The following is a 27,313-nucleotide window of genomic DNA, read 5'->3' as shown; positions in this document are numbered from 1 at the left end:
CACCAGCCAGCGCAGATCCGGAGAGAGCATGCCCCTAGTCACTTTTGACTAACTCTTTTTCGACTTTTGTCGACATCTTTTTTGAGTCTTACGACTCCTGGTGCACGAGGGATGTCCAGTCGTCGACCCGGTTTCAAACCCTGTGACTCCTGTCACAAGTTGATGTCGGGTACCGATCCACACCTCATATGACTTTGGTGCCTGGAGCGCGATCACGATCCAAAGTCGTGCTCCGACTGCTGGGCCTTGAACTCTAAGTCTTTGCATTAACGGTCCCAAAAGCTTTTGGAGTCTCGGAAGTCTGCTCCATGCCGTTCGAGGTGGAGGGAAGGTCGCGGGACCGATCGCGGAGCCATCGCCATTCGCCATTCGTCATCGAAGTCTTTGCACTCATCGGCTAAGTTTAAGCACGAGAAGAAGGCAAAGAAGCATCATTGCTCTTCGCCTTTCCCCGTCCGTTGGCTGACGCAATGCGGGATCCGGCACACTGCCCACTCTCCTGCTCCATCATCGTAGACCGCTGGGAGGGCTCCGCGCTTCCCTCCCAGGACCCGGAGCATCCCCTGCCCAACTTTGTGCATTTTACAAAGCCCTCCACTCCATTTTTCGGCAGCCTGACTCTGCTGGAGCACCTTTGGGCCTCACGGAGTCGGCTGGGAGCTCTAGGCCTTCGATGCCGGTGGCTCCGGCCTCTGCTCCGCAGGTCCCCCATGGAACCAGGGCTGGATTCAGATCGGTGCCGGTCTACATCACGGTACCTTCCCCAGAGCCGCTACAAGTGGCGCTGCCCTAGATGCCGGCATTGCCCCCAGCTGATGTCGACCCCTGCCTCAGCCCCAACTTAGACACGGTGACGGACCGACGTGGACCGACGCCAGTACCGGCACCAGAGGGTACTTTTGTACCGCTGTTCTTCCCTGGCGTTCCCTACCGCCATGGCTGGCAGCCAGAGGTGCGTGTGGAGGACTGGGAGGGGTCTGTTGACCCTCTAGAAGACCAACTTGAAGAGCCAGACTGGAGAGAGGAGTTGGGTGATGCCAGTGGTCTGGATACCTCCCCAGACCTTGGTATGCTTTCTGCCCGGGGAGCTACACTGTAGTGTTGCCTAGGGCGGCTGAGGCCCTGGGCCTCGAGCTTCCTACGGTGGTTGTCAGGACTAACCTCCTGACTGAGGTGCTTCAGCCAGAAACAGCCTCTTCCTAGCCCCTGCTGCCTTTCAATGAGGACCTTACTGACATCATTCTAGGAACTTGGCCCAAGCCCAGCACAGGGACTCTTGTGGACAGGCTGATTGTCCGACACCACTGCCTGGCCCCACTTTTCCTCTCCCAACACCCTACCCCTGAGATCTTGGTGGTCCAAGCCTCAACCTCAAAAGGCGCATTCACTACAGCTCTTCTAGAAAGGGAATCCAACGAGCTGGGCAATCTTGGGAAGAGTCCCGGGCCGTGCTCACCTGCGCTGTCGCAGAGGGTAGACACACAGCAAAGTTCTCCATTCGGTGTGGACTGGACACCGTTGACTCACTGGGTAGAAGGATTTCAACGTTAGTAGCTCTGAGGCCCTACGCCCGGCTCAGGTGCTGCGCTTTGCTGATGTCCACTGGCTTCTCGGGGGATGTCCAATCGACCCTTTTGGCCATGCCTTTTGATGGCAGTCGCCTGTTTGGTGACAAGGTGGACAACTTGCTTGAGCGTTTCAAGGACTCTAGGGCTATGGCCAGATCCTTGGGCCTCGCTGCTACCTCTCGCCCCATGCAGTATGCCTTTTGCCCCCTTCGTGGCTACGGAAGGGGTGCACCACCACGTTTAACCCAGAGCCACAGGCCTCTGCCAGCTATCTAGTCTTTGCGCAGCTGGCAACGTGGGACCCAGCGTTATGGGTCTGGGAGCCAGCGGGCGGGCCAGTCACCAATGCCCTCCCTGCAGCAGCCTCCAAAACGTTCCTACTCTGACTTTTCAGGGTCACCAGTTGCCAGTGGGTGGCAGGATCCACAACCACCCCCCACTGGCGCAACATCATGTCGGATAGGTGGGTTTTACAAATAGTCTGAAGGGGCTACTCCCTCCTTTTCCAGACTACCCCTCGCTCAGTGAGACCATCAAACCATCCCGTGTTGGAGGATCATCTGACCCTTCTTCACCAGGAAGTTACGGCTCTCTTGGCCAAGGTAGATATCAAGCACGTTCCTGTGCCAGAAGTAGGTCGTGGTTACTATTCCCATTACTTCCTGGTACCCAAAAAGGACAAAGTCCTACATCCTATCTTAGACCTTAGGGATGTCAGCCGCTTCCTCTGGAAGGAGAAGTTCAAAATGCTAACCTTAGCTCAGGTTTTGTCTGCCCTCGACCCTGGAAACTGGATGGAAGCGTTGGACTTTCAGGACACTTATTTTCACACCCCCGTCCTGCCTACCCACTGGCGTTACCTATGGTTCACGGTAGGCCACACGCATTTTCAGTTTACCGTGCTCCCCTTTGGCCTTACCAGCCCCCCTCGGGTGTTCATGAAAGTGATGGCGGTGGTCGCAGCTCATCTGCGTAGATCAGGGATTTAAGTTTCCCTTATCTCGACAACTGGCTGTTGAAGGCGGGCTTACCCAGGCTGTCTTCTCCCACCTCCACACTACGGCGGACCTCCTGCATTCGTTGGGGTTCATTATCAACGTGCTGAAGTCACACCCGACTCCCTCCAGAAGCTCGTTTTCATCGGAGCAGTTATGGATACAGCGCAGTTTCGGGCCTATCCTCCCGAGCAGCGAGTACGGGATATTTGGGCTTTGATACCGATGTTTCAGCCTGCATCCCGGATTTCGGTGAGATTGACTCTGAGACTGCTGGGCCTCACAGCCTCCTGCATCCTGTTGGTGGATCATGCCAGGTGGCGTGAGTGGGCTTTGCAGTGGGATCTGAAGTTCCAGTGGGCGCAGCATCAGGGGAATCTGTCCAATGTTGTCCAGATCTCGAAGGGGACTGCACGTCCGCTGCAGTGGTGGCTCCATAACCAGGATTGGGTCAACGGCAGATCCCTCTCCCTTCCCCAACCAGTGGTTGCATCACTCCTGGGATGGGGCGGCTACATTGGAGAGGCGGAGATAAGAAGCCTCTGGTCTCTGGTGGGGATGGGCTCCACATCAACCTTCTAGATCTCCTGGCTATTCGTCTTGCACTGAAGGCATTCCTTCCTTCTGTAAAAGGAAGAGTCGTGCAGGTGTTAACGGACAACACCGTGCAGCAAACAGGGCAGGGTGGGGTCGTGGACCCTATGTCAAGAGGTTCTTCACCTTTTGACATGGCTGGACCATCAGGGCATATCTCTGATGGTTCAACACCTGGCAGGTTCCCTGAACGCCTGGGCGGACGAACTCAACCGCCAGTACATGATGGATCACGAATGTCGTCTTCACTCAGAGGTGGTGCAAGGTCTCTTTCAGCAGTGGGGAGAGCCTTGGTTAGATCTGTTTGCCACCTAAGAGAACGTGCAATGTCAGCAGTTCTGCACATTGTAGTTTCCAAGGCTGCACTTGCTCTGCAACGCCTATCATTGTGAGTGAAATTGCGCCCTCATGTACGTCTTTCCACCTGTACCACTTCTGCCCAGAGTGCTGAAGATCAAGCGCGACCTGGCCCAAGTCATTCTTGTGGCTCCGGACTGGGCACGAAGAGTCTGGTACCCAGAGCTCTTGGACATGGCCATTGATCCTCCGATCAGACTTCCTCTTCAGGTGAATCTTCTGTGGCAGCAGCAGGGGATGATCCTCCCCCGAACCTGTCCAGGCTCCACCTCCTTGCATGGAGATGGAGCGGTGAGACTTGACAGCTTTTGAACTTCCTCCCGAAGTCTGTAATTTCATCTTGGCAGCCAGGCATCCCTCCATTAAAATGGTACACGCCTGTAGATGGAACAAACTTGTGGCATGGTGCACAGCAAAGGCTGTGGATCTCCTTCCTGCCCCTCTTTCATAGGTTCTCCTCTTCCTTCTTTCTTAGGCCCAGCAGGGCTCTGCTCTGGGCACTCTTAAAGGCTATCTTTCGGCCATTTTAGCCTTTCTTCCCCTGGATACATCCCCCAGGGCAGATGAGTTACTAGAATTGTCGTACCGACACGCTACTGAGCCTTCCCGCCTTGCAAGCAGTGCAGGGTGTTATGGGGCTTGTAGATCCAGCCTCCCACCTCTTGCGCGTCCTGCGCAATGGGGAAGGTGAGGTCATTAAGAAGCATCTGACTGCAGTCCCTTGATCGACAGATATCGTGGGCCATGCCCCGCAGACCCTCAACACTCAGGTGGCATAGGGGGAATACATGGCAGTTTGTTGTGGACAACAGGTCACATGCTTGAACACTACGTGTACGTCATCCTGGCGAGGTACTATACCAGCTAAAGGCTCCTTACAGTGTCTGGCATATGATTGAATGATGTCAGTGTGTATGGGTGGAAACTACTAACAAACATACAATGTTATGCGTTTTAGTCTTGAAATGGTGTTTCCATTGACAGTGACATTTCAGATAGAAATCTAAACGGCGGTCAATTCACAACTGAGCTGTGTTTCCTTCCTTCTGCTTTGGTAGTGCTCCATAAAGGGGTGTGTGCAGATGTCTTAAGGTGCTACTACAAATGGCCAAAGAGGGGGTAGATTGTGGGTATGGGACAAAGGACTACCTAAATGGCAAAGTGAAATCACAGTTATTCAAAAAAATTATTATTCTGGACCTGTTCTTGGTGATATCATCTACAGCAGCAGAGTGGTGGGTTGGGTCATTACCTCGATTCTTCTTGTCACAGCATTCGTGTTTCGAGTACTGCTCTTCCACATGACAGGCTAATGCATTCTGGGAGTTGTGGCCTTGGATGCCTGCCACTGACCTATATGAAAACAATGTTGCAGCAAATAGTGCCAGGCCGGCAAACGAAAGTGGCATGGCACCAGGTGGTAATTGTAGTGGGCATGAAAAGACAAGGTGGCCGGGAGTCCTTGCACTTTGCCACTCCACTCAAGAAAATAAAATATATTGGGCAGTGAGGGGGTCTCCTTCCCCGTAGTCTTCCTAGCATTTCAGCTATGTACAAGTACCACTCGTTACACTCTGTGTAAGATGACACATGTGACTTCACGCCTTGCAAACTGTGGATGGAAATTCGTTGCATCGGTGTGGTCATTTTGGTAAACTCTAATGGAATTGTGCAGTAGATCTAGTCCAATACTTGACTGCAAACCTTAAATTGATCTAGCTGTGTTAAAGAAGGGCACGTTCGTCAGTTTTGAGATGTTTGGTTATTTTTCTAACTCAGTTTACATGATTTTGTGTAAAATTAGAGTGTTTGGGTTTGCACCCATTCTAACACATGCTCTCACCAGGAGCTGAGTGAAAATTGCACTTGCTTCTGTGGTTGTACAGTCAGTTACAACCAGTTCGGAACAGGTGTTCACTATCCTTGTAACACAATATTCAAGGGGTAATAACACCAGCAACTTGGGTGCAAGAACTTTTTGATGTTGTTACTTATTACCACAGTTCGTCATTGTGTAAAAAACACCTCTGATACCTGGTACTAATGTTATTTGCACCATGGTATTTTTGCAGTTCTTCTTACATTGGGTACAAATGACTGTACCAACACAATATCTTTTTAGTTGGAGCCTAATAGACAGTGCATGCACTATCTGACAGGATTTGAAAACTTTGTTTTGTTACTGACAGGAAGTTGTTGAAGTGCACCATGTGCCCTCCTCCTCCCTCGTTTCACTGTTCACTGCCCTGCAGAGGGTGCCGCCCTCATGTATGTCCGATACTGAACCTCTCCGCACATTAGTGAATGGTGGCCATTGTATCCAACATATTTATAGCGCTTGCGCCCCTCGTGTAGCTAGTGTCCTGTCGCAAAGTGCACACATTGCCACATTACAATGCACATTACCCCCTATAAATGTCCCCGTTCTTCCTAAGCAGTAAGTGGGTGACTTCACTGTAGCTGTTTTGCTTATTTATTTGTTTTTGGTTTTATGAACCTGCTGCCCAACACCCTTTAATAAGAACAAAAAAAATATTTACATAAAGCACAGGACGGTTACTGAATCTTAAAACTGAAACTTAGTTCACCAATTCCAAAGTCAGCTGCTTTACCTCTTAGGTTACTCCACTGCAAACAAAAAAGAAATACGTAAAAAGCATTATAATGTATAATGCCAATAGCTCTAACTTTCACAAATGCAAGACCGATTGCATTGCAAATGCTTCTTAGTGTTTTATTATTCTAAGAAACAAAAGCTTGTCGCAAGCGACATCGCATGCTGTCTCCAACGAAATCTAAAAACGATGCTCCGTGTATTGTACCTCTACATTACTTGTCGTCGTTTCCCTTAAAGATATCAGCGAATTGAAGTAAGGGACCATACTGCTGGCATGAATGTGTGTTAGATAAGGCTGCATGGCTGGCTAGTTAGTGTTTAAGGATCCCCATCTGTTAGTATTTGGAGGTACAGTTGCGAATAGAGAAGCATTCTTTGGCAGAAGAGCTGAAGAGAGTTGCTGATAGAAAGGGGCTCCCTCTCTCCTTCTGCCACTAAGGGCCCCCCTTTTTGTTGTAAGGATTCCATTTTGAGCATCACGTTACAGATTGCCTTGTTATGCAGAATAATGAAAATAGGTAAGCATCCAAAACTGTTGACGGGAGTTGGAGGAGGAGTATGGGAGTCCATATGTCTGTCCTCAATCCTCTCCAATCAGGAACATGTAGAACTGTATCCGAGTACGTTTTTAGCAGGTCTAGCTCCAGGATTTGTGATCTAGGAGGGCCACGAGGCAGCATGGGTGGTCCATGAAAATTAAACAGTGGCTAAAAAAAATACAAAAACCGTTTTGGTGATCTGATGTTCTAGTTGCTCACATTTGTCCAATTGTATTATTTTTAACACCATAACCAATACACAATGAGCTATGTTTTTTGCGTTCACTGTTGTAAGAATTCCAAGATGCAGAAGGAGTGCAGCATGCTCATGGTTATCTACAACAGTAGAAATGCTCCTACGGCCACACAGCAAAAAGAACAATTGATGGACAGAATGCAGAACAATGTCATACATTCACCCCAGTACAGAGATCTTGGCCAAAATCCTTCATTTCTTTGCTCACCACGGCATTCCAGTTTGGACCCAGCCATATGCAAATCAGTTCTTGACCCTGTGCCCAATGGGAACAGTCCACCCCGAACTGCCAGGCCAGGTCCTCACTGGACTGGAAACAAGCATCCTAGGACCAGTTTCGGGGTTTTACCACTCGTCAGCCAGGATAGCTTGACTCCAGTGACATGGAGAGCACGGAACCCACATCTGGGCATACCAGTCACACTCGGAGTGACAAGTGCAAAAAGAACAATTCATGGACAAGATGCAGAAGAATGTCATACATTCACCCCAGTACAGAGATCGGGGCCTAAATCCATCGTTTTTTTGCTCACCATGCCATTCCAGTTTGGACCCAGCCATATGCAAATCAGTCTTGACCCTGCACCCAATGGGAACAGTCCAGCCCGAACTGTCAGGCAAGGTCCTCCCTGGACTGGAAACAAGCATCCAAGGACCGGTTTCGGAGATTCACTCCTCATCAGTCAGGATAGCTTGACACCAGTGGCATGGAGAGCACTGGACCCACGTCTGGGCATACCCGTCACACTCTGGGTGACAAATACAAAACAAGTATTTGCAATGCAATAGGTCTCGCATTAGGAAAGTGTGAGCTATTGGTATTGTAAATGACACATTTTTTTAATGTGTTGGCTTTGAAAATATCTAAATTAATAGCATTGTTATTCACAAAGCCAATAGCTTACACATTCCTAATGCGAGTCCTATTGGCTATGGCAATGCTTGTTGGTAACCAGCAAGGACAGTGCTGTTGTGGTGCTGAGTGATGATGTGGTTGGGCTGAGTGATGATGTGGTGGTGTCCCCGAGTGATGTGGTGGTGGTGTCCCCGAGTGATGTAGTGGTGGTGTCCCCGAGTGATGTAGTGGTGGTGTCCCCGAGTGATGTAGTGGTGGTGTCCCCGAGTGATGTAGTGGTGGTGTCCCCGAGTGAGGTAGTGGTGGTGTCCCCGAGTGATGTAGTGGTGGTGTCCCCGAGTGATGTGGTGGTGTCCCCGAGTGATGTGGTGGTGTCCCCGAGTGATGCGGTGGTGTCCCAGAGTGATGCGGTGGTGTCCCAGAGTGATGCGGTGGTGTCCCCGAGTGATGCGGTGGTGTCCCCGAGTGATGCTGTGGTGTCCCCGAGTGATGCTGTGGTGTCCCCGAGTGATGCTGTGGTGTCCCCGAGTGATGCTGTGGTGTCCCCGAGTGATGCTGTGGTGCTCCCGAGTGATGCTGTGGTGCTCCCGAGTGATGCTGTGGTGCTCCCGAGTGATGCTGTGGTGCTCCCGAGTGATGCTGTGGTGCTCCCGAGTGATGCTGTGGTGCCCCCGAGTGATGCGGTGGTGCCCCCGAGTGATGTGGTTGTGTCCCCGAGTGAAGTATCCTCTTAATAGTCCTTCAAACAAAACCTTTGTTATGTATATAACATTGATTAACAAAGCATGGGATGTGTTATGAAGAGAGACGAGTAGGCACAGATCAATACTGCAATGATTTTCTTAGCCAAGAATGGAAGTATGTCTGTGAGATGAAGAGAGGGTGGTAAATTGGATGAGGAAGATGAATGAATAGGAGACAGGAACAGTAAGCGCGGGAGAGGCGAGGTAGAGAGGAAAGAGGAGGAGGGGGACGAGATCCAAGATCAGCGAGGGAGGAGGTTGGAGATAGGCCAAAATTCATAGGAGCAAAAGCAGAAAGCAACAGAAGTGAGCCTGTATGGAAGAGAAGAGCCAGGGCAAACAATATGAAACCACAATCTTGAAAGCGAGAGAGAGCGGAAGAAACAGAGGTAAGGAGAAAGAGAGCGGGATGAAGAACAGACCATGAGAACAAGTTAATAAAGGCTCAAGAGAGCGAGGCCAGCAAGTTCGGGAGCGCATTCCTTTGAAGTCTAATGGGGGGGAGGGGGCGGCAGCCTTTGAAGTCTGATGTCGAGGCACAGACAAATGGTGGTGCGCGATGTGCGGGCGGGGGAACGTCAGTCTTTGAAGTCTGATGCCGAGGCACAGACAAATGGTGGTGTGTTATGTGACTGGCGATGGTGTGCATGCGCATAGATCACAAGAACTGTATGCGATCCGCAGCCGTCTTGGTGGACTTTTCTTTTCCGCTTACTATAATCTCGCTGGAGCAATGCGCAAGCGCATTGGCTCAGGCGAGACCTAAAGAACTATTGATGGACAGAATGCAGAACAATGTCATACATGACTGGGGGAGAATGTCAGAATCATTCAGCATTCATCCATCATTTGTTGCAGATACACCTACGGCCGCACAGGACCCTTTTTTTGCTTTTCACCTTAAAAAAAAAAAAGAAAATTATATTTATATATATATATATATATATATATATATATATAATATATATATACACACACACACATATACATACTTTGGCAGCTTAGCATTTGGAAAAGCATGGACGTTTAAAAATGTGATGCTTTAAACCATGCAACTATTTTGCATACCCCAATATAATACCATTATACACAATTTGCTATTTCACTTTTTTTCTACACATAGGATTACTGCAACAAAAAAAACAGTAATGGTTGTGGCTCAAATGAAGAAGACCACTGAAATTAATCCGTTATGGTTAGGAAAACAAACACACACTCTCACTCACTTACTCACCCACTCACACTTTGCCAACAGAACAAAGAAAAGAATTTTAAAGAGAACAACATGGAGGACAACACAAGTTGTGTGTTGTTGTGGCGTTACAAAGCAAAACCAAAGGGTATGATGGACGGAGTGTTGAACATTGCAAGCACTCACCCCCAGTCAACTGATCTGGGTTTTATCCATCATCCTTCTTTAGCTCACTCCGCCACCCCAGTTCAGACATGGCCATATGCAAATCAGTCTGACCCTGTGCCTCATGGGAACAGTCCAGCCCAAACTGCCAAGCCATGTCTTCCCTGGACCGGAAACAAGCATCCTGTGGTGTTAAACATAACTGGTGAATATCATGGCTTTCTTGCATTTGAGCCAGAAATAGAAATGTGCCCTTTTCAGTGAATACAGGGGACCTTTTAAAATCTATTTTTGGCTAACCTTTTGAAATAGTTGAATAAAGTTTACCAAATTTCATATACCATCTTGGGATGTACATGGGGTTAAAAAAACAAAGTTAAGTGTCCTTTGATTTAAGGATTTAGTGATTTATAGGATGAAGAGGATTTTTAAAAATAAATCTTTTGAGTTTGTCAATTTTTATGTTAATTTAAACAATAGGAAACGTTTTGTGACAACACTGAAAAAGGAAATATGGTGTCTGCATGATGTATATATTACAGTTATGACCAAATATGTGACTAATGCAGGCAAAACGGCATGATAATCCACCTGCACGCTTATAAGCCTTTTCATCTACAGGATATTTGTTACAGGATAGTGTGGAAGTTCTTGTAATTAGTAATAACTTTACTTGTGGCTCTATGGTACATTGCTACTTGTTCTCCTTGACTTGATATTCTCACTTAACCAAGTCCACTATCTGCAAAGTTTTTTAATGAGTATCCTCAGACAACCCTTCCCTTTACATTCCAGCTTGTCCGTTGCCGTACACCAGTTCTCATTGTGGGTCCATTTCCAAGTGGCTGCTGGTAATGGGATGACCCATCAAGGCGCTTTATCTTTCCTTGGTAGGGGAATCTCCGTGTTTTCTCCAACTTCCTACCAAATTATTTCCAGTATTTCTCTATGACCGAGCCACTTCATAATTTGTGGATAAACATAGCCTTTTGGCCACAGCCTCCTAAGCACATTTCAGTATTTGTTCACCCAGATATCTACAACTGAACCTTGTGTATTAAACTGTATGGAGAGTTTCAATTTGACCAAGCAGAAACCAGATCAAGCAGATAACTCTTGGGATGTATGCATACATACCCCATTTTCTATTGTGCCTATGCATTTCTCCATCTGGCTTTGATGCCATCTATTTTTTTGTGTGTGGACCATTAACTTTTTAAATAATAGCAATATTGTTTTTTTCGCCATTCTAGCCTCTAATAACCCTACTTCTTGAAGTGGCACTTCTAGCTTTCCCATCAGTCCCTTTATGCAAGAATTAACAGTATGCTTGACTGCTAGTGGTTTAGATGTATGGGTGTTTTATCATTTGAATTCGGTTTGCAATTGTGTAAATGGTAGTTACCGTTTAACAACCATCAAAGATGCTTCAGTCAGGAAAACAATATTGCAGTGGGCTATGTTAAAAAAAAACTTCGAAACCATACTGTGCACTCAAAAGCTCTGCTTAGCCACATACAGATTTCAGCAGAATGAGGGTACAATAGGTCCACACTATGAGCTGTAAAAGATATATCAGAACTGTATTGAAATACATCCGTTAATGTGCTTCTGAAGAAAAAAAATATTACTATAAATAATGCATTTTCTAATACTGAATGATTATCTCTTTTACAGTATACACCTTCTAGCATCATGTAGGAATGATTGATATTTTATATTGTGTTATCATGTTTTTTTTTAACCACTTATGTTTCAGTAGTTTTTAGATTTTGTTCTCTGGTTTGTAGCCTGCTGCATTTGTAACTTAATATCAATGGGGGTATGGCCCTAAACGACAACTAGAAAGGGCCTACTATTAGAAACACAAAGAAAATCTATTCATCACATTTAAGTTATACAATTATCATATGGCAAACCAAGAAACAATCATATGGGTTGGAGTATTTATTTACTCGATTGTTCATATTTTTTCATTGAACATAGTTATTCTCGTCTATGTTCACAACAGGGGAGACATTAAGATTCAAACTGTGAATATGAACTTTCACAATTGGCAAAAAATAATTGACAAAAAAAATTACAATGCACATGACAATACATAAAACTTAAAAACCAGTCATGGTTTCAGAAAGAAAGAAAACGCATCCTAAACAGTAATTTGTTAACCACACTTCATTACAAGTTGTTAGGCTACTGCCGGAGGTAACACAAGGTTATCCATGGATACAATAAATTTATATATGCAAACAATTCCCTAAGATAGGGTACAAATCCAAGGGAGGTGTCCCACTGATTAAAGGTGCCCACGCATTTCGAACTCCTACACAATTATGGGATTCTCATCAGGGTCGTGACCGGGTATGATCTAAATTAACAAAAAATTAAAACATAATTTAGAGCTAACCCTCACTTAAGTGTTACGTTGGTCGGTGTTATTAACTTGGAGTTCAAATTATACCTGTATTGGATACTTGGAAGGAGTCTTTGTAGGAGTTCCTGGGTATATGGCTAAACTGTGTTCTAAAGAGTAAAAAGTTGGTATGTGTCAAATACATAAGTGCGCACGAGCCAAGGCTTGTTTGAATGAAAGGAAGGAAATATGCACTTTCCAGTGGTTCATGACTTACTTTTCTCAGAAGCATATATGTTGTGAAACAGCACGCATTTGTAAAAAAATAGGCTGAGGAATTAGAAGAACTCATTCAGGCGGTTAAGGATAACCATTCTCCTGCGGAGGCAAAGACCCTACTTGAAAAAATTGACAAAGAACTGGTCACCTTCAAGGATAATACTATTAATTTCAAGTCTTTGAAATTAGTGAAGGTCCTTAAAACATTCAGCTTATCTTAAGGAGGATTTCTACACAAGGACGGACCCACGTAGAGTCATGTCCGAATATCCTGGCCGATCACAAAATAGGTTTTCGACTTTCTCAGAGACATCATCAGAATCAATTAGTGACTCTGATTTAGGCGAAGGACCATCAAATAAGAACCAACAAAGAATTAAAAAAAAAAAATTTTTAGGAAAAGGCCAACAGAAAAAAGTACGCTTCAAAACACAACCATGCGAGATACGCACTAGGCGCCAGTTCTACAAATCATATCTCTGTCACCCATCGTTAATCTGTCAAACAAAGTACTCACAAAAGGAGTGCTACAGCTAGGCCTTAAATTCATTCCTCGTAGAATGGATTTCGCTAGAATGAAGATTGAAGCAGTGGAGTTCTTCCACAAAATAAGACTAAAACAATTGTTTTCCACTAAAGACAATTGGCAGTCCAACAAACCAGCAGGGGTTGCCAACAAATCTAGTTTCATTTGACCAACCCATATGATGCCTAAAGAGGTTTTGGCCTTTGAACAAGTAGTACTTTCATCTATTCTCCAATTAGAGAAGAAGAAATCATACATGACGTACAACATGACAAGTCAACAAAATGCGATCAAAGGACTCAAGGATGACGACTCCATAGTCATTAAGCCTGCGGACAAGGGCGTTGCCGTAGTAGTTTGGCCCAAAGAGATGTACCTGAAGGAAGGCTGAAACCATGTACAGAACCCAATATGGTACAGACAAATTAAGGAAGATCCGACGTGGGAAATACAGGAGGTAGTTCGAAGTGTCATAAATCGAGGCTTTGATGAAGGCATTTTGGGAATAAAGGAATCTGAATTTTTAGTTAAAAAGCACCCAAGAATTCTTGTCATTTCATTTTTACCAAAAATCCACAAACATCTAGAAGAACCGCCAGGAAGACCGATTGTGTCGGGCTGTGATTCCCTGTGGGAACCAATCTCAAAATACGTAGATACGTTCTTGAAACCATTTCTTCAAGGAGTCCCGTCATACTTACACAACACTACAGATTTCATTAGGAAAATTGAAGGTTCCAGCTTTGATCCTTCTCTAAATGTTCTTGTATCGTTTGAGGTAGTATCACTATATACTCAAATCCCTCAAGATGAGGCACTAGAAGCAATTGAGTTCTACTTAAAAACCAGATCACGCCAGCATTGCATACCCACCAAATTCATTGTATGACTAGAAGCATTATCCCTTAAAAAGAATTACTTCAAGTTCGATGTTAATTTTTTTATCCAAACTAAAGGGACCGCAATGGGTTGTCCTTTAGCCCCAAACATGGCGGTGCTGTAAGTGGCCCGGTTTGAGGATATTCATTTTCAACAACAACCCTTTCTTCCAACAACTGCAACAAGATTATTGTTATATTGACGATACCTGTTACTTGTGGCATGGCTCTAAAACCGCTCTTGTAAAATCCCATGATTGGATCAACCACAGGCACCCAGATATCCAATTCACTCTCACCAGAAGTACCTCCTGCTTAACATTCCTTGACATGGAAGTGAGACCGATTGACAGCAAACTGACAGTGTCTCTGCACAAGAAATCAACAGACAAAAACACCATGTTACATTACAGGAGCTTTCGCGCAAGATCTTCAAAAGAGAATTTGCTTTCTGGGCAATTGTTGAGTCATGCCAAATTGTTCACGAAGGGAAGATTATGAAATTCAATCCGGTGTCCTATGTGATTAACTCCAATTGCGAGGATATCCCAAAAAAACTACTTAAACACGCAATGATATGTGGTTCATGCCTCAAAATAATTTGCTTATGAAGAAACCGAAACACAAGCTGGGGAAACTTGTCTGCGTTTCCACTTACGGACCGAACACCAATATATTTTGGCAGATCATCCTTACAAATTGGCACATGATGTCAAACCTGGAACATCCATTATTACCACCACTTTTAGCAATGAAGAAAAATGTGAGTATTGGTCAACAAATAATTCGATCAAAGATTGTACCCCCCCGCCCAACCCCCAGGAAAAAAAAAACTACGAACCCAATGGAACTTAAAACCACTAGTAGGCCACCATAAATGCGAAAATTGCTCTGCTTGCGAAACAACGGTGGACAGAACGGACTTTACTCACAATAATGTCACATGCACACACAGAGACTTTACGAATTGTAATACTAAGAATGTTGTGTACGTCATTATATGCCTGTTCCAAAAACTTTACGTAGACAAAACTAATCAAGAGGTCAGTCCGCACATTGTGTAGCATTGGTCCAGAATCAAAATGAAGGTAGCCACAGCACCGATGGTCAACCACTTAATGGAGAGAAATCATTCTGCGAAAGTTTTTAAGTGGACTGTTCTGTGTGGTGAAACTGAATTCCAGAGGAGGTGATATTGATTCTACACTCCTAAGACAAGAAGCGTATTTTATCCTTAAATTTAACAGCTCCATCCATTGGTTAAATGAATTATCTGAAGTAGGTAGCATTTGATGTATGTGCGCATGAACATCACTTTCTCGAACTGTCACATTTCGTTCACTATCTGCTACAATTGTTGCAATCTTTGTAAATCCATGCACAACATATCTATTTCACACAACGCTTTCAATTAAACCTGCCCTTGAAACTACTAAGCCCAGACCACAAGAGTGTCATTTGTTGCATTCGGAGTCAATTTGTATACTATGTATCCATTTTACATAACGCATTCAAGGAAACCTGCTTCTAGAACTACCAAGCCCAGAATGCAAGAGACCGTACTGCGGTCTCAAGCCAATTATATACCGGAAGCCTGATGGGCCGCGTGCTTGCAGTCTGATGAAAGAAACTCCGAAGAGGCAGAAGCGATACAAAGGGGTGAGTGCAAACACTTGAACAAGCGCTAACGACGGCAAATGCTGCCAGATGAATTTACAGATTCGATACCTCTTGTAATATTGGGTCTGAGTTATAATTGATCATTCACAGAAAGCCAGAAACGTTGCCAACAGCACATTGGTCATATGAATAACAACATTTACGCTTGCAAAGCATAAGTAAGTGACCCAGCACCAAAATAATTAATCTTTGGATTTTGATATACATGCCTACATATCGAATTGGTCTTGCCGTTTAAATTCATTATTTTCAGAAATCGTAACACTTTGTGACCTGGATATTATTCATTGAATCACAACATCTACGCTTACTGAGAAAAGTAAGTCATGAAGCACTGGAAAGTGTGGATTCCCTTCCTTGCATTAAAACAAGCCTTGGCTCATGCGCACATATGTATTTGACACATCCCATCTTTTTACTCTTTGGAACACAGCAGCCATAAACTCAGGAACTCCTACATAGGCTCCTTCCTGGTATCCAATACAGGTATAATTTGTTCTCCAATTTAATAACACTGACCAAAGTCACACTTAAGGGAGGCTTAGCTCCAACTTATGTTTTGATTTTTTGTTTATTTAGATTATACCCAATCACGGCCCTGATGAGAATCCCATAAATTGTGTAGGGGTTCGAAACGCGTCGGCACCTTTAACCAGTGGGACGCCTCCCTTGGATTTGTACCCTATCGCAGGGAATAATTGTTTACATAAATAGGGTTATCCCTGGATACAATAAATGTGTGTTCCCTCTGGCAGCAACCTAACAACTTGTAATGAAATGCGGTTAACAAATTACTGTTTAGGTTGCGTTTTCTTTCTTTCTGACCATGACTGGTTTTAAGGTTTATGTATTGTCAAGTGCATTGTAATGTTTTTTTTGTCAATTCTTTTTTGTCAATTGTGAAAGTTCGTATTCACTATTTGAGTCTTAATGTCTCCCCTATTCTGAACATAGACGTGAATAACTAAGCTCAATGAAAAAAATATGAAAAATCGAGTAAATAAATACTCAAAATCATAAGATTGTATCTTGGTTTGCCATTTGTAACTTTAACATCTATTGAACCCTCTGTTTTCTATCTTAAAATAATTATATAATCACTTTTTTTTAGCTCTCGCCTGAGAACCAGCGCATTTGTTCTCGCTTGCATTTTGTTTACTTAAAAGGTGCTGGGAGCCCGCCCATAGCTTACCATTTGCTGGTTTTATTGTCATTCTTGGCTTGCTGCCTTCTTATTGGCTGACCAGTGCCAATTTCACTTTCTATTCTTTCCTTTGGTGCATGGACCAAGTACTTCTTCCCCTGTGTTGCTCTTTCTGTGCTGCTTCTTCCTATCTACCTCCTACCCTCCTGTTTGTATTACTTCTTCCCTTCCAACCTCCTGTTGTCAGTCTTCCTACTTCACTCCCTCTCATTTTCTTTCTATTCCACCTGTGTTGCTGCTTCCCTTCCACCTCACGTTTTTTTCTACTTAAGTGTTGCTTCTTTCTTCCCTCATAATGTTTTCCCATGTTGCTCCTTCCCTCCCACCATTCTGTTGTCTGTGTTGCTTCTTCCCTCCCTCACATTGTCCGTATTGCCCCCCCTCCCCATGCAGCACAGCGTTTACATACACCATTATCTATTTCTTGCCATATGGTTCCTCCAAACAATCACAACTTGCTGAAATTGTTATTTGTTTTGGTAGTCTCAGGTGAGAGGCCAAGAGTGGAACAGGTTTGAGCCTGAATGACTCAGACCATATGAATCGGCTTATTATGCACAACTGTGGGTACTGTACGAATTCACCTGCAGTATGAAGCTGTCCGTGTGTATAGTGCAAACCAAGAACTGAATGATTGTCGCTTAGACAATAGTGTATCTATCCTATTCAAAGGCTCTCGTTTTATCTACCACACAATGAGGAACATCTGCCCGGCTAGTATTTTAGCCTGAGAACTGGTGTGGATTCCACAAAGATTGCTGCAGCAGGTACTTAACCAACTAGGAATTCTACATGTCAGTAGAGGAGCAGCGCTCCACTTGTTCTTGGCCACATCTGCAACAGGATCACAAAAAAAGTCTCAGCCAAATCCATTTATTAGTTTGTAGAGCAGGGTATACAAAACCACTCCCTCAAAGACGCCTCTGCAGACTGGCCCTTGTAACTGCAAAAGTGGGTTAATGGACCTACTTCGTATATCTAGTTATTCTGAAGTCTGTGTACAAATCTGTGGGTCTAACTGAAACGGCCATCATTGGGAGGTCGATTACAAAAACAAGTATTGCTTAAATATAAATATGCTGGCTAATGGATCCTGTAGAAACCTTTTATGACTGGTCACCTGGAAATGCCAGTGGCTGTGAGGAGCTTGAATAGATGGGCCAAGTGGGGAATCCTATCTCTTCAGACTGGCAGACATTCTGTTGACACCGCCCAAGGCATCACTACTCCAGATGACCGAAGGTCCATCACCTCCACACTTGGTGCCATTACTGCTCCAGTCTACAAACAAGGTGAACGCTTCTAAGAGCCAAGCAGCCCACCAGGCCGGCTGTGACAGTTGCCTTTAATATGCATTTTCTCATTTTCCACCATAAGCCTCCTCAATAGCACAATTAGAGCAACAAGCATTTGCAAAGCCAATCGGTCGTGCCTATTCCAAAGCTTTTGGCTTTCACAATGTCTTTTAGCCATGTAGTATAGCAGCGTAGCTGTTCCCCTTGGCTAAAAGTTAGAAGAAAAAAAAGAGCAACAACGCTATAACTTTAGCCATTCTGCACAGCCACGCTGCTCATGGGGCTGTTTTCCCCTAACTTTTAGCTATGCTGCACAGCCACACTGCTGTATAACATGGCATAGGCAAGACATATAGGCTTGGAAAATTCTGGTTTAATGTAGAACCTGTTACTGCATATTTGCCATTTTAATGCTGACCAGTGTTCCTATTAGTTGACCAAGTGACACCAATTTTGTCTGCTTCAGAATGATGAAATCCTGAGATGACCCTGATGAGAATCAAACTGGTTTCCTGCGGAGTATACATAGGTCCCGCCACTAAGCAGCTTGGCCTCACAGCAGAAAACTTTAGGAAAGGCAAAATCACTTGCAGTGTATTTCTGTCAACACTGATTTTGACTCCTAATTACTTTGGATTGGGAGCTGCAGCCTCTTTTGTGATGGCGAAAGTGTTCAGACCTGTTTGTTCGTGCATGATAGCACTTACCATCTCAGCTGAGTTCAAGCTTGCCTTCAAATCTGCCCTCAGACCTGAAAGTAGCCCAAGTTCAGTGTTTTAAATGTGCAGGTACTGTCCGGCAGTGAGTGCCTGCACTTCTTTAATTTGAAAAGGAGAGTACTGGCACTTCTTAGCAGTGCTGCAGTACATTTAATGGTGGAGTACTGGCACTTGTCAGGAGCAATCGGGTACTCTAAATACCTGCACTTCTATAATTCTGTTTTAAAGCACTGCCCTCGTTAATGGTGCTATTAATTACAATTAAAAGTAACAATTTGGCACCGCCTATTGTGCTGCGGGCCCATGCGTAAGATTAGTGAAAAAAACTTTTCGTGACTGCCTTGGGTAGGCCTGGTCCCTCTAGAACCTGACCTGGTTTTGTGGAAAGCTTTTTTTAAACAATGTGTCTTGAAATGAGAGGTCTCTTCCTGTAGTTTTTAGTAGGCCGATTTAGTGTTTTATTAGAGAATCCCCTATTATCACAGGGGCGACCCATTAAACCACTAGGGCATCTGGGAATATAAACTAAACTTACAAAAAATAATGCCTATGGTAATATTTTGTGGAATCTCAAATATAAGGCAGATACCATAAATTATCTGTCTTCAGTTTCTACTTTATCATCCTTCATCTCGTCACCATCCACACAATTCAATAAATCCAATAAACAAAAATGGTTTCTATAACTTATTTTAGTAAACCATATCTTTTTTCTTTTTTCTTTTCTTAATTAGTTCTATTTCTAATTATTTATTCACTTTTTTTTTACATATATAAACATATTTAACATTTTTGTACATGTATATTTATACAATATCTACAAACATAAAGACAAGCACAAAAAAGCAAAAAAAAAATGTTGAACCGTCTAGGTGGTTTCAATGCCCAGTTATTTAAACAAGGAAATTTATGGCACTCAATTATAAGACCTTATTCCTTTTTATTGGTCACCACATCATATTTATATGTAGCCAGGGAAGTTCAAAATCCTTTGTATTTCCTTTTTACTTGAGGCTTTATGGCACTCAAATATGAGACCTTATTCCTTTTTATTGGTCACCACATCATATTTATATGTAGCCCGGGAAGGTCAAAATCCTTTGTACTTCCTTTTTACTTGAGGCTCTCAAAGTCTTTTCAAACTAAATTCTGTATTTTTTGATTGCACCAATATAGACAACAGTCGACGCGTTTCAGCCTATACTAATTTAGGCCTCCTCAGGACTTTGGGCAACAAAATCTTTTCCTGCAGCAAAATGCAGTCTAACTAGTTCGCAAACTCCACAGTCAGGTCACAAGCCTACCCGACCAAGCGGGCTCTACATAGTTTGAAAAGGTCCCAAGCTGGAGTATCTTGATGTGATAGCATATATCAAGATTCACTTCCAAACCAATCTCAATAGCTGAAGGGTCTGGCAGCAAACCGCGACCCGGCGCTGTTAAAACTTGAAAAACGGACCAAATCCCGTATATTAGACGAACTCCTCCTTTGCGTGTGCTTGTGACACAAGCACACGCAAAGGAGGAGTTCGTCTAATGTACATTTTCAAACTATGTAGAGCTCGCTTGGTCGGGTAGACTTGTGACCTGACTGTGGAGTTTGCGAACTAGTTAGACTGCATTTTGCTGCAGGAAAAGATTTTATTGCCCAAAGTCCTGAGGAGGCCTAAATTAGTATAGGCTGAAACGCGTCGACTGTTGTCTATATTGGCGCCATCAAAAAATACAGAATTTAGTTTGAAAAGTCTTTGAGAGCCTCAAGTAAAAAGGAAGTACAACGGATTTTGACCTTCCCCGGCTACATATAAATATGATGTGGTGACCAATAAAAAGGAATAAGGTCTTATAATTGAGTGCCATAAATGTCCTTGTTTAAATAACTGGGCATTGAAACCACCTAAGCAGTTCAAATTATTTTTTTTTTGCTTTTTTGTTCTTGTATTTATGTTTGTAGATATTGTATAAATATACATGTTCAAAAATGTTAATATGTTTATATATGTAAAAAAAAGTGAATGAACAATTAGAAATAGAACTAATTAAGAAAAGAAAAAAGATATGGTTTACTAAAATGTTATAGAAACCATTTTTGTTTATTGGATTTATTGAATTGTGTGGATGGTGACGAGATGAAGGATGATAAAGTAGATCTTGAGATTAATTCACAAAGTATTTAAGAAACTGAAGACAGATAATTTATGGTATCTGCCTTATATTTGAGATTCCACAAAATATTACCATAGGCATCATTTTTTGTAAGTTCAGTTTTATTAGAGATTAGCAGCAAAATGTTAGTGAAATATATAAGTACATTTGTAAAGGCCTTAATAAATACGTAGCGATGTGTTGAGGTCTGCGTGCAAAGAGTATGCTTAAGAATGTTTTAATCATTGACCAGGTCTTGTAAAATACTTTCGCCTTTTCTTCTCTCATGAATGAACTTAAGAGAACTGGACTCCGCTGGGCTGAGAAGTCCCGGCCTGAGGAGAATGTGTTGCTGACGCGGCTGCTGTGAGAGCCCTGCGTCCTGCACCCACCCTCGACGAGGGCGAAGCTGGCCGTGCCCTGGTCTGCGCTGCCGGGCACAGCACCCTGCCCCGTTGGTGCGGCGGCCAGGAGGAGAGAGCGTGGGCCAGGACTGAGGGGGTTCGCACTGCGGAGGACGATGCGCAGAGGCCGCCGAGAGCCAAGAGGCTGAGACTGCTCCTCGCCAGCGGACCGGGGGGAAGGCGGCTGTGTGCCACCGGCTGCAGGGGGCGCTATCTCCACGACAGAGCTGCCGGCGGGAGGCTTCGAGTGGCGTCCTTCAGCAGGTAACCTCTGCAGGGTGCGTCTCCCGGCGGCGGGAACTTACTGTCCCTCCACCGGCAGGAGGCGGGGACTGCTGGAAGCCGGAGTTTGTGCTGCGCCTGCAGGGCACGGGTCGGAGAAGAGAGGGAGCCTGAGCCGCCTGAACCTCCTCTGCAGGAGACGGGCTGAGGCACTGCGGCGCCCCGGCATCCCGTGCACCTCGCGCACCTCGCGCAGCGCGAGGGAAGTGCCGGTGTGTACTGCACGCGCGCCGCCTCTGCACCGGCCCGGGAGGCAGGACCGCCTTTAAATAAGGGGCGGTGTGTGTCTGCGTGGAGGGATGAGCGAGGAGCTTTAGCAGCTCCGGACTGACATGGGCTTATGTCAGCAGGAAGCCTGCAGCTTGTGTTCACGGTCGGTGGGATGAACCGCAGGGGGGCCCGAGCCTGTGGACGGACCTGCTGATCAGCTGCGAGGACCACTGAGTGTGGACATGCACTCATCCGGAGGCGAGATGCAGAGCTCGCTGGTCCTGCTTCATATCTGGAGAGGAGTCGCAAGGAGCCCAGAAATGTGGACATCTGATGGGATAGACTGCAGGGAGCCTGGAGCCTGAAATGACGGGCGTCAGCGAGCTTTAGCCTGCAGCAGAGAATGGTATTGACTTCCATCTGACTACGGTGGATGGGCAGGAGCCCTGCAGGAACCCGGGTGGCTCTAGTCTGGTGGAGGAAGCGGCATGGAGAGCCAAACCCAGGTGCTCTGCACTAGAGGGTAGGACCCCTGAGTGCTCACAGCGAGCCTGGGTGGGCATCGGAGAAAGGCCTCTGAGAGTAGTTACTGTGTGCCTGACACCCTGTGCAGCAGGCTGGAGGTTAAGAGAGGATCTGCCTACAGTACGAGTTAAAATGTAGAACCCCAAGCAAGCAGCCTCCCAAACATGAACTCTTCCTCCTGGCATGGGGACAACAACAGCAGCCGTCCGTTCTGCCTCCTGGGAATCACCTATTTCGAGACCATTCATTTTTGCATCCTGGAAGTCGTGGTCATCCTTTTTCTGACAGTGCTGATAATTTCGGGGAACCTCATCGTCATTTTCGTATTTCATTGTGCACCACTGCTGAATCATCATACTACTAGCTATTTCATCCAGACCATGGCTTACGCCGACCTTCTGGTGGGAGTCAGCTGCCTGCTGCCTTCCTTCTCCCTTATGCACCACCTTGCTGTGCTACCTGAGCTGGTCCTGTGCAAGGCCTTTGGATTTGTGGTATCTGTGCTCAAGAGCGTGTCCATGACCTCCTTAGCTTTCATCAGTGTGGATCGATACCTGGCCATCACTAAACCTCTGACTTACAACACGCTGGTGACTGCCTGCAGGCTCAGGGCCTGCATTCTCCTCATTTGGGCCTACTCCTGCCTTGTGTTCCTGCCCTCTTTCTTTGGTTGGGGAAAGCCCGGGTATCACGGAGACGTATTCAGCTGGTGTGCAAACTCTTGGGACACAAATGCCTATTTCACATCCTTCATTGTGGTGATGCTATACGCACCTGCTGCTTCTGTTGTCTGCTTCACTTACTTCAACATTTTCCGCATCTGCCAGCAGCACACAAAAGAGATCAATGAGAGACGTGTGCGCTTTAGCTCCCAGGATGGTGATTCCACTGAGAGCCAACCGTGCCCAGACAAACGTTATGCCATGGTCTTATTTCGCATCACCAGCGTTTTTTATATTCTGTGGTTGCCCTACATAATCTACTTTTTGCTCGAGAGCTCCGGCGCTTACAGCAATCACGTTGCTTCATTTCTGACCACCTGGCTGGCCATAAGCAACAGCTTCTGTAACTGTGTGATCTACAGCATGTCTAACAGCGTCTTTCAGAAAGGCCTCAAGCGCCTGTCGGGGCTAATGTGTGCATCCTGCCCTAGACGGGCAGAGTGCAAGGACCCTTCACTTCCATCCACCAAGAGACCAGCTGATGCCTGCAGCATCTAACTGAAGAGCATGCCATACTCCTCCTTTTTAGTGGGCAAACAAATAATGTACTTTAAAAATCATGTGGAGCAGCGGTGACGCTGTAGTAAGGGCAAACCAAAAAGTGTGAATCCACATTAATGAATCTACATGAAGACCTGAGAATTTGAATAGGTACATGTTTTGATACCGGTCTCTAGTGCTGATATGATGGAATGCTGTCGCAGGTAGCCGTGAGCCCAAAAACTATTTTTGTTACATCTGCATCACTTTGGTGTTCTTTATTATTAAGGGCCTCTACAAGGATTTTGTGTGCATACCAAAGGATTTATTTAGTTTGTGTTAACACAATCATTTAAGGGCCAAAATGTTTTTTGACTTTGATCTTCCCAGACAGACTTCTAGATCCAGAGACCAATTTAAAGTGAGCCATGAATGGGGTAGGGTGCTGTACTACACTTTGTAATAGAAACACACTTTGGCCAAAGTATGGATTGCTGCAGCATATGATAAAATATCCCCTAGTCTTCAGTGATAAACTGGGGGTGTAGTGTAGGTGGCTGGAGAGTTAAGCCAATGAAATAGGATGTAACATATCTTTATCCATTTGTAGAATTCAAAGTGATGCCACACTACTTAATAAAGCATAGTGGTGTTGTCAGATTCTTCGAGACTGTGCTTTTATTTATTACGGTGCCTATGTAAGCATTTATTGTTTATATCAAACTGCCTAACATGAAAAAAACAAAAAAACGCAGTAAGTTAGCGGAGAAGTAGAACATGCATTTTTTCCATTACTTCTAATTTACACTCTCTGAATTCACAGAGAACTTCGTGATAATTCCTTCACGGATGACCGCCAGCCAAAGTCTAAAAATGAAGAATGGAAAAAAACCTTGCAGAATTTATCAGTAGTAGACTTGTTACTTCTGCCTGTCCACCTACTTTTTAGCCAGTTTCTAAAACCAGCAGTAATATTTTGCATTAGTACACGCGCTGTTGGATTTAGCGCCCAAATCAAATTAAGGTTGTAATAATGTTCTATATTGTCATCAGTTTGACATGTGTCTCGGAAAAGCTTAAAATGTGCATTTCATTGCTGAAGTGAATGGGAATGTGAGTCTTGCTCTCCCGCTGGCTACCCATCACATAAGCTGTGTATTGAATGTGACTTTATATTGTGTAGTGCTACTTGTATAGTTTATGCCACATGGTTCCATCAGAGTCCAACGGAGGCTTATTAAAAGCATTGTTTATTGTAGTTCATTTACTCTAACCAATGTGGCCTAAATGTATATTTAGGATGTTACTTGCTGGCAACTCAATGGTGAAGTTTACTAGACACTTTTTAGGTTGACTACGTGGTCAATTGATTTATAGCATTGAGGCATAGAAACCAGTGTTCACAATATGTAAAAGGTTTTTTTGTTCCTGATGCCTTATACAGAAAGCATTTGGTGATTTTCTATTTTTTTAATAACCGAGGTGTTTTTTTAAGAAGGGGTTTAAAAAAAAAGGACAGTGTGTTGATGTTGAATCTAAACTTTCCTGTAGCAGAACAATGTGCTAGCCACCTATTATTCTGTAAAAATGCTTATTTATTTGAAACGGGCAACTACTTTAACTCGCTTACTGTAGCATTTTGCATTAAGACCATTACCTAAGGCTTTAAGATAAAAACATCCACCGCATTTATATAGAAGTTGTATCTGGAAACTAGAATACAATCCAGATGCTCCTTGTATAACAAATACTTTAGGTTGTGTTTGGAATGCAGAATTGAACGAAATGGTGGCTGGGTTAAGCGAGTTGCTTTTGAATATACAAATTACACTTCAGCACAGCATTTCGCAAAGTGTTGTAATAAATTCACAATGTAAACAAACCCAGGTGAAAAAAAAGTTCCTTTTCAGTCCATTTGATAATATATGAAGTTTCAAAACAAATTTTAGTGCACATTCAGGTTGACTTGCATTTGTCAACATTATTTCTCTGTTAAATTGTTAAGTGACGCCCAAGTAAATTCGTCATAGAGCTCCACTGTATAGTTGAAATAATTTGCTCTCTGGAATGTTTTTTATTTCAGCTTTTTGATCATTATCGGTTTGATCATAGGGGCAAGAGTACAGGAAGAAGACGGAAGCCAGTTAGAATCGTATTGCTATTTGTAGCCCTTTTACTTGCTTTCAGTGCCCCCATCTTTCAGATAACAGGCTCACTATATCGTTGCAACAATATATTTTGTCAGTGGACATGTCATTACTGGCGATTCTATGCCATGAATAATAAATGCATGAATCAAACCCCTTTGTTTTGCATTGTATTTTGGACTGAGTTAATTGAATTACTTAAAATATGGGATCAAATCCCACTGTCACCTCCTAACACATCTTCTATGTTCAAATTACTAAAAAATGATATTCAAACCGTATTTAACATTTTATCAGAGTAATAATTGTATCAAAGTGATGTTCTCACACAACCACCAAGGTAATTCCTGCATCCTATTTGCTAAGCCAATGTCTTTTAAAAGTGAGATATGAAATTAAATCCTGCCGTTTTTTATGTCAGTCTTTTCAAACCCTTGAACATTTCAAGGAAAGGTCGTTGTAAATGTATTGTTTCAGTGCATTTCTTTCTATCGTTGGGTTTGTTTTTTGGAGAGGAGTCTTATTGTGACCTCTTACCCTTGTGTGTTGTAATTGAACATTATTTTGTACACAGCCATGTGCTATAATTAAAAATATATTTATTTACAGTGCATGACTTATAATAGATAACACCTGAAAAGTGTATACTTATCAGTCTAAGATTTGAAACAACCTAGGCAGGAAAATATGTTTAATGATTAACAAGTTGTCTTGCAACTATGAGAATGTTCGAATCTTGGACGTTTTCTTGGAAATTTTCCCTTTACATTTGTCTCCAGTGTTCTGTACTAATGAAAAAAGCTGTTTGGCAACTTGGACTGCATATTTGTAGGTGAAAGATCATGCAAATATATAAACAAAGATGAAATGAGCGAGAAGGGACATATCCCTATATTAACATTTAGCTATTTATTAACATATCTAGGGTTTAAGCTGTCCGGTGTCTGCTTACAATAAGTGCATTTTTTTAACAACTTTAGAACATGCAATGCTTAGACTGCCCATTCACTTCCTTTAAGGCCCCTTACTAATAACGGATCTGCTTTCTACAACTCCGAAGCCTATTATAATGTTCCGCCCGCAAATCAGAATGGTAATCCCACAGAGTTCTCATATAGTAAGGTTTGCTTACCAAAATTGCTCAGCAAGTGCAATAGGCAGAATCATGGTTCTTTTTAGGATGCACAGCTAACCTCTGAGATTTATAAACCACCTCAGCTCCGAGTTAGATTATTCAAATAGCACAAATCAAAGTGGTAGAGAGTTGTAAGTTCATTGGCATTGCTCTTCAATATACACCCTTGCCTTCAGCTTGGGACACCTCACTTTGGTGGCAGACTTGCATCTCCTACACTCTTCACGAAACCCTTGAATAACACAAGTTCAAGATTTCGTACTCGTACTGGTTTTCTTTCACTTCATCTGCCATGAATCACCCTGGTACACAGCAGTCACTTTAGACCATCTTCAACATCACGTTTATTACAGTAATCTATGAATTGATTAAATATCAGGAATGCACCACGTATCTCAATAAGTAATCACATTAATACATATGTGCAAAGTTATTAATGATTAACCT

At 44.0% G+C, this 27,313-nt stretch overlaps 2 protein-coding genes across 3 annotated transcripts in view; both read left to right on the top strand.

The window, feature by feature from the left end:
• The window catches only part of RABGAP1 (RAB GTPase activating protein 1), an 855,191-nt gene that overhangs the window by 342,182 nt on the left and 485,696 nt on the right, over window positions 1–27,313 (top strand). The window lies entirely within an intron of this gene.
• Window positions 21,988–25,884, top strand: GPR21 (G protein-coupled receptor 21). Its single transcript, XM_078640836.1, has one exon. The coding sequence runs from the start codon at window positions 22,547–22,549 to the stop codon at window positions 23,600–23,602; it is 1,056 nt and encodes a 351-aa protein (XP_078496962.1). The 5' UTR covers window positions 21,988–22,546; the 3' UTR covers window positions 23,603–25,884.

Source organism: Lissotriton helveticus, chromosome 5_1, assembly GCF_964261635.1.
Source record: "Lissotriton helveticus chromosome 5_1, aLisHel1.1, whole genome shotgun sequence".
In the NCBI taxonomy this organism is placed as follows: Eukaryota; Metazoa; Chordata; class Amphibia; order Caudata; family Salamandridae; genus Lissotriton; species Lissotriton helveticus.
Note: the sequence above shows the minus strand (reverse complement) of the source record. Positions and strands in the feature narration are given on the sequence as shown.